Source organism: Condylura cristata, unplaced genomic scaffold (genome assembly GCF_000260355.1).
Source record: "Condylura cristata isolate star-nosed mole 26May11 unplaced genomic scaffold, ConCri1.0 scaffold00017, whole genome shotgun sequence".
In the NCBI taxonomy this organism is placed as follows: domain Eukaryota; kingdom Metazoa; phylum Chordata; class Mammalia; order Eulipotyphla; family Talpidae; genus Condylura; species Condylura cristata.
The window spans coordinates 20,747,257-20,754,981 of NW_004567118.1; the positions used below are offsets into that span (position 1 = coordinate 20,747,257).

The following is a 7,725-nucleotide window of genomic DNA, read 5'->3' on the forward strand; positions in this document are numbered from 1 at the left end:
AGCTGTCCCTGGGACTCCCTGTCTTCCAGTCTCGCCTCCCCCGGCACTCCCTGCTGCTCTGCATATGTACTTGCTTGTATCTCGTGTTATTGTCTCTCTGCTAGTCAGTGCCATGAGGGCAGGTCTCTGGCTTGGGCACTGCTGTGTTCCCGGCACAGAAACAATATCCAGGGCTCAGTAAATGTCTCTTAAATGGAATGGATGGACGTGCTGTCAGAAAGGTGGATGGATGGAATGACTGAGGATGTAGGTGAGTGGGTACAGATGATGGATGGACAGATAGCCAAATGGAGGGAAGGAGAACTAAAGACTTCGGTCGCAGAACCCTCAGGTAAATGTTTTTTTCTGATGGAGTTTGGGTAGACGGGGTGGCAGGTGTGTGACTACAGCAGTTCGGTCCTGCTTCCTGGGCCCAGTGTCAGTGGTGGACACTGTATGTGGCACTCTGCCGAGTCCAGCAGGTGGGCCTGCCCTTTATGCCTCTTCCGGCTTTGGCTAAGTTGGCGCTTGCTGAGGCCTGCTCTGCACCCAGCTCTAGGCCTGAGGACTCCAGACTCCCAGGAGTGCTCAGTGGGAATGGACAGATAGTGACAGTGTGTTCTAGTGCTGCTCCAAGCCTTTCACAGGAATCACTTCATGTATCTCCCAAGCATCCTTATAAGGAATGGTTGATCATATTCCCACTTTCTGGATGAGGAAACTGAGGCCCAGAGCTTTTATTCAGTTTCTACTTCCAGTAGCCCGGCTCCGAATGACTGCCCTCATGTGGCCCTCTACCTGGGTCAGGCAGCTAGAGTCTCCATGGCCTCACCTGCCCACCTCTCCCCCCATGCAGGCTGTCACGACCGGGCTGTCCTGTTGTACGAGTACGTGGGCAAGCGGATTGTGGACCTGCAGCACACCGAGGTCCCCGACGCCTACCGCGGGCGCGGCATCGCCAAGCATCTCGCCAAGGTAGGGTGGGGAGGGGTGTGCCCTCCCACTCAGGATACCAGGACACTGTGGGGGCCACCCCGGCCCTTTCTTAGCCAACGTGCAGATGGGCCCCTGCCTGGGCAACACCTTGCTACTAGGCACAAGCGGTTGCCCAAAAGCAGGGCTCCCTCCTTGGCTCCCCTCAGGATGGTGCAGCATCCCAGCCCTGGGTTCTGCACACACCTCTCTACACCTCTGTGGCTCTGTGTGTCAGGAGTTCCAGTAGCCTGGGCCTTGTGCCCACCTCACACACAGATGCTCAGTGAATCCTCATTGAATGCATGGATAAGGTAAATGGGTCTATGTCCCCACCCCCAGAGTACTTTAAATCCCTGGCTGCTTGGAGAGCAGATTTGGGTTTAATGAGGGGAGTGACAGAGTAAGAGTAAGCAGAGAATTCCCCTGAGGCTGGTCCTGTCTGTTATTCCTACCCAATCCTACCCTGGCCAGTGCACCTTCTCTGCCCTCCCCTCTGGTTCAGTTGGTGCTTCCTTGGGCCAGGCCAGGGCTCTGTGCCGAGCTGGGGGGAGGTGCCTGTCTTAAATAGCAGCTTCCCTCTTCTCCTGTGTGGGACCAGACTGAGGGCAGGTTTGTGGGGTGGCCAGGTTACTGATGAGGAAATCCTGATAGTTACTGGGAGGTGGGCTCCTCCTTCACTGCTGAGCCCTGCTCCCTGAACTCCCATCACCCCGTGGCAAGAGGGTGCCCACTGTGTGGCCATCGAACCAGCACCTTCTTTGATCTTCAGCTTTTTTATCTGCAACGTGAGAACAGAATTTTATCACAAGAAGGCCTCAGGTCATAAACCTCGGGTTGCTGAGGGACCCCAAAGATTCTTGACTTCTGCCCAGGAGAGATTTCATGCAGGAGTCAGAGTAAGTGGAAGGAATGATGCTCCTGTTGGGCCACACATTCGAGAAAGAGCGTGCAGGCAGATTCAAGAATCAGCCTTGGTCTTAAGGTTACTGATAAAAATACTTGCTTGGCTTGAAGGGGCAAGGGTCACAGATGGGGTCTGGAACAGATTTTGAACAGTTTTGTTTAACAAGACCAACTGGGTCCTAACATCCCACTGGTTAAGTAAGATAGGAATTTTACAGTCAAGGCGCCAGCATGAGATAAAGGCTGTAAACTGGTAGGGTTTGGGTCACCTTGCTCTGGAATGTGCATAGATTTTTTTCAGAGTTACTGGATGGGGTGGAGAGGTGGCTGCAACCTCTGTGCTAAATTCCTGTTCAGGTGTGGACAGTGAGGTAACAAAGCCAGGCTCAGGCATACTAGAACATCAGAGGGGTTACCATGTCATGCATCAGATTGGCTGACCCCATGCAGTGTCCTCCACCAGCAAAGAGTAAACTTCAAATGCAAACAGCAACTTCAACAGGAAGTACCCCCAAATACCCTCCTGCTCTCTGGCTCTAAGCTCCTGGGAGACAGCCAGAGACTACAGAAAGCCCTGGGGGGCTTGTGGCAACCCCAAACTGAGCCTAAAGGGAGAAGGCTCCAGGAGAAGCCATCAGATAAGCTGTGGCATGAAGGATGGATCATTGAGAAAGAAGATTGAAGATGGGCATCCTGTGGGCACTGGGGCCCTGATTGGAAAGGGGCAACCCACACAGGGAGGCGTGTGGGAGAGGCAGGCCACATGATAGGGGCAGGCTTCTCCCCATTTAGTCCCTACAGTGCTGGCCAAGAACATCACGGCTTGTATCTCTCAGCTGCTTCTGGATGGTTCTATGCACAGAGGGGCTCTGGACCCAGTGGCTCCAATCCTAGCTAGCTCTCTTCCATGCTCTATGGCCTAAGCTTTCTGCTTCCATTTCCCAAACTGAAATATGGGGACGGTGACAAGTGGGTAGAACATGGGGCAGCCAGCTCCTCCTGTCAGATGGACAGCCCCAGCGGTGTGGGGGCGTCCCCACTGTGAGCCAAGGGAGCTGGCACTGACTCCTCTTCTCTCTGCCCAGGCTGCGCTGGACTTTGTGGTAGAAGAAGACCTGAAGGCCCATCTCACGTGCTGGTATATCCAGAAGTACGTCAAGGAGAACCCCCTGCCACAATACCTGGAGCGCCTTCAGCCGTAGCCCTGGCCTGCGGGGCGGGAGCCCTCATCCAGACCTTTCCTCACGGCCGAGGCCTGGCCCTCTGCGTGCTCTCAGGAAACCTGGTCCCTACCGGGTATGGACTCAGAGTTATTTTTGTAAGAACACTCATCTGTGGCCCCTGGAGGCAGCTGGCCAAGTATGGCCAGTGTCCAGCTACCGTGGTGAAGGCAACGCCAGGCGGCCACAGTCCCAGAAGCTCCTGCTCTACTGAGATTGGTCCTGAGAGGGACTTCAGCCAGGAGCAGAATGTGGACGGGGTCCCTGTGACCATTCTGGGCTCCCCCTGCCGTTCCCTACTCTGTGAGCGACAGGAGGGCTAATTTGGGGCCTGCTAGGTCCCCTAGGTCTGCATCTTTTCTGTGGATGAGGAGGGTGTTCCCTGAGCTGAAAGGAGCAATAAGAAACCTTGTGTGCCAACTTCCCAGGGGTAGAGCACCCAGCTGTGGTTGCCACCAGCACTGCCCCTTCTCTTCCTCCAAGTCACGGGCCCTGGCGTGAGAAGGGCGGCCCTCCCGGCACGCGAGACGGGCCAAGACCCGTGCCTGCTGCTTGAGCTCGGCTGCGTACACAAGCACACACCACATGCACATACAGGACGCCAAGGGCAGGGCGTGCACTGTCCAGGGGCTGACGGGGGAGCGCTGGGTGCTCTCTCCTAGTACCTGCCCCCTTAGCTCCTTGCCCCTTGTCTTTCGGCTCTACAAGGCCCCCATCCCTCATGGCTGTGCTTCCTCCCATTCGCCCCCTTTGGCCCCTGCTCACCCCTATCTGTCACAATCCAGCTTCAGGGGCATCTGGAGCACCCCAGATCCCCACTTCACAGTGACCTCCTGCTGCCCTGTGGGTGGGCTTTCTCAGAGAGGACCCTCTGGAGCTGGGACGTGGGGGCCGGGGGGATACAGATGATCCTTAAAAACTCACCACCCGAGAGGAGGAAATGTTTCTGCTGGGGGATTTCCTTTGCTGCCACAGAACATTTTTCTCTTTGTGGGGAGCTTGTGCCGGGCACGTTCAGTTGCCTGTCTGCCTTCCTGGTAAGGACCTGGGAGGGGTACTGACCACCCTTTGTTCTCTGAGGCTGACCTTTCTGGAGGCCCTTAGGGCTTCCTTTTGGGGGCTGTTTAGAGCTCAGGGTCCTAACTTGTACCCCACCCCCCTACCCTCTCCCCACTGTAGGGTCAAATTCATTCTCCTCCATGGCACTGAGTTGTTAACATCAAACTCCTGGGTGACGTGTCCCCTGCAGGCCTCTGACTGGGCTCAGGGAGATATGGGTGCTAGGGGTGCTGGTTGCCACGGTGACTCCTCCATTAACTGCCATGCCCTGGCAGGCATAGGCCTGTAGATGCCTTTTCTGCTCACCTCTTTGTTCCTGTCTCCACATTGAGGCCCTCACCCCAGCCACTTGCTGCTCAGGGGCCCAGCCCACACATTTCACAGATGTTGTCCCACTCTGTAGCAGGAACAAGATCCTCACATGCAGGAGGCCTGGCAGTCTGCCCACCTAAGGGTCCCTTAGCCCCAATGTCACTGTCTTTAGTATCCCTCACTCCCTCCCATGTCCCAGCCCCACTTTGGCCTCCGGGAGTTCCTGAGACATCCAGAGACACCCTTCCCCTCCTTGCTTGCTTCTCAGTTCTGATTATGTAGGACTAGAAAGGCCCCTAGGCCTCCACTGTGCTGGGAATTATGGGTCAGGAAGAAATAGTTTGCAGGAAGTGGGTTTATCTGCTGGGTCCCCTCTAAAAGGCTGGAGGTGTCCCTTTCCTGGCAGAGTTTAAGAGTGGGTTGTAGGCCTGAGAGTGGACAGAAGGGCCAGCTCAGGGTCTGGGCCTCTTCCCCCTCTACTGTCCAGGGCACCTGGGCTAGAATTCCCCCCTCTCCCTCCCTGTAGGACTGCCCTGCCTCATACATACATGCCTCCCCAAGGTCTAACATAGACTCTGTCTTGAAAACTCAGTAGCTCAGTGAGCTGGTGCTATTTCCTCTGAGGCCTGCAGGGCAAGTGACCAGGCTGAAGGAGGGCATTGTCCTGCAGTGGTAATACCCAGGACCCCCAGGAGAGGCCTCCTAGGGCAAGCAGGGCATTGAGGGTCAGAGAGCCAGGTCGCACCAAAAGGGAACGGGCCATCCTCACCGTCCCAACCTAGGATCCTGTGTTCTGCCGGCTGGCGACCCCACATTCAGCCCAGCATATGCATAAAACAGTACTTGAACCAAAAGATGTGTGGGGTCTTGGGGGCCCTGTGTCACCCTAGGTCCAGAAACAGCTAGTCTCAGTTCCTGCAGGTACGACCTGGATCGCCTCAACTCAGGAGGCCTTAAAATGCCACTGTACCCACTACAGGTGGTTGGGCTGCTGTGCTAGCCTGGCCCTCAGGCCCACACAGAGCCTCGTGGCAACAGTAGCCTCCTCTCCCAGACCGTGGCCCTGGGTTGGCTACAGAAGCCTATCCTGGCTCTCCCAAATCACCTTGGGCCAGCCAACGTGACTGACCTGCCCCCTGGTGCTAAACAGTCTGGTGTCCCAGCCTTACCACCCTCCTTAATCCTGGAATCCACACCAGGGCTCCCCTCCCTGAGGATCACCCTGGAGGCCCACGCCCTCCCGCCACACCCATGCTGTGAGTTTTTCTCCTTGCTCAGTCAAAATAGGTGGTCACTCATGTGCCTTTCCTACTCAGGACCTGTTACAGATGGGGTCTGGGCCAAGACTGGTCCCTAGACCTGCTCCCTTTGTTACTTTTCAAACTCCTAAACATAATGCATGACATACATTTCAATACAAGGTGTGACCTCAAGTACCAGCTGGACTGCTGTGGGCAGGGGCCGGAAGGCTGGTGCTGCTCTCCCTGCACCGTCCTGGCCCATAGCAATCTGATTGCTGGTGCCATTTTTTTTAACTGATAAGGAAACAGGCACAGTGAGATTGAGTCCACAGGGGTGAGGAACGAGGGAGGAGGCAGGTATGGCAGGCACCCTCCATTCTTTTTCCCTGCTTGCAGCCTGTTACTTAAAACCATTAGTGCAGCCTAGTTTCAGGTAGAAAAAGTGAGACTCCCAGAGGAATTGGGTTTGGGCCAAGGTCTTGGAGCAAGACAGTGGTGGCCTCAGTATCTACAGATGTTGCTGTTTGTGTCCATCCACATCTCCCCACACCATGGCTCTAGTAGGCTGCAGCCACACTCAATACAGCTTCCCTTGTCTTTGAGGTGGCCAGATGGGCTACTGGAAGGTGGCTGTGACAGTATATCACACTGCATAGGCCTCTGCCCTCAGACAAGTGCTCCCCTGTGAAAAGTCACTTCTTGGGACTTTTGGTCCAGGAGGGAGGGGGAGAGGCAGGCCAATCTCCCTTTGATACATGGTGCTGTCCACGCAGTCCAGGTGGCATCTGGCAGACAGGAGCATGACTTGCTCCTTGGCTGCACAGGGACAGTGGGAACTCCACTTCCTCCTTCTGGTTCCCCCTCCAGTGATTACAGTAACCGTGAACAAAGAGGAGAAGGAAGGCACTGCTGTCACCAGGCCCTTCATGGTCTAGTCCAGCCTGTCATCACAGTCCCATGAGATCCCATTTCTTAAGATTGTTTTACCAGTGAGGACATGGGTTCAGTCAGGGAGTCACTGGACTACAGCCCATGTGGCTAGAAAACAAGGCCAGGGCCCAGGCCCAGCTCCTGTGCCTTTGAGATGATGCCACGCTGTGTGCCATGAGGCCTTCTGTCCACTTGAGGGGACAGGTGGCCTCAGGGACCAATACACAGGTAACTTCACAACTCCCTGCTCATTTGGAAGCCTTAAATGGCTTGTCACTACAAGGTGTCTGGCAGACACGGATACACCAGCTGGATCATGATGGAAACTGACAGAGCACCTGACCCTGTGCTCGCATTGTTCCTCAGTTCAGGATTCCACCCAGATGTCCCTCTGCTATTCTCAGGGTCCTCCTCCTTCCAAATCAACACCCTAACTTTCATATTAGAAGTCCGGTGAGACTGTGAATGCATTTTGTAACTGCAACCTGCAAGGTCAAATTTAGGGTTACATTTTCAGTTGTATCAGTCTCCTGGCTACAGAATATTAAAGAGATTCTTTCTGGCTGTCAAAGACACTGGGCTGTGTCTATGGTTTTCTTTCTGCTGACTTCAGGGCTATGAGACCAGCCAGCCCCTATCTGTGTAGCTGTTTCTGCATCACTGTTTCCACATTGCTGTTACCATGGGCAACGGCTGGTCAGTCCCCCACGCTTTACCTTCAAGAGGCAACTCAGCACTGGGCACTTAAGATAGGTGATAGATGAGTTGTAGTTTTGCCACTGAGGGCCATGAACAGAGCCCCAGCTTCCCCCTACTAAGGAGGCCGTTTCTGTGTTCCAGTCTACCTGTGTCAGATAACCAGACTTCCAGGCTTGAGGACCATTGCTGGCAGGCTACTTCTGCCAAGAACAGTCAGTGTAAAGTCAGGAAAACTTAAATAGTCTTCAAGCAGTGGGGATCTAAAACAAGAGACTGACTGGTCATGAAACTGCTGGAAGGACAGGAGGAACAGGAGGAAGATTGGGTGACCCAAATGTTAGTAAGTGTAGGAAGCTACTGTTTATGCTGGAAGAGCAGCAGAATGATACCCAAGCCCTGGGATGCTA

At 54.8% G+C, this 7,725-nt stretch overlaps 1 protein-coding gene across 1 annotated transcript; it reads left to right on the forward strand.

The window, feature by feature from the left end:
• Nucleotides 1–201: 201 nt before the first annotated feature.
• Nucleotides 202–7,177, forward strand: NATD1 (N-acetyltransferase domain containing 1). The gene is made up of 3 exons (XM_004685053.2): nucleotides 202–250; nucleotides 836–954; nucleotides 2,943–7,177. Exons 1-3 carry the CDS (start codon nucleotides 202–204, stop codon nucleotides 3,057–3,059), a joined length of 285 nt encoding a protein of 94 aa, XP_004685110.1. The 3' UTR covers nucleotides 3,060–7,177.
• The last annotated feature ends 548 nt before the right edge of the window (nucleotides 7,178–7,725 follow it).

What these genes read in the sequence shown, in the direction of transcription:
- NATD1 (XM_004685053.2), top strand. Translation starts at nt 202, where the DNA reads ATGGACGTGCTGTCAGAAAGGTGGATGGATGGAATGACTGAGGATGTA. An exon ending in TGGAATGACTGAGGATGTAG is followed by an intron (nt 251 to 835) that starts GTGAGTGGGTAC and finishes CCCCCCATGCAG; the next exon opens with GCTGTCACGACCGGGCTGTC. An exon ending in TCGCCAAGCATCTCGCCAAG is followed by an intron (nt 955 to 2,942) that starts GTAGGGTGGGGA and finishes CTCTCTGCCCAG; the next exon opens with GCTGCGCTGGACTTTGTGGT.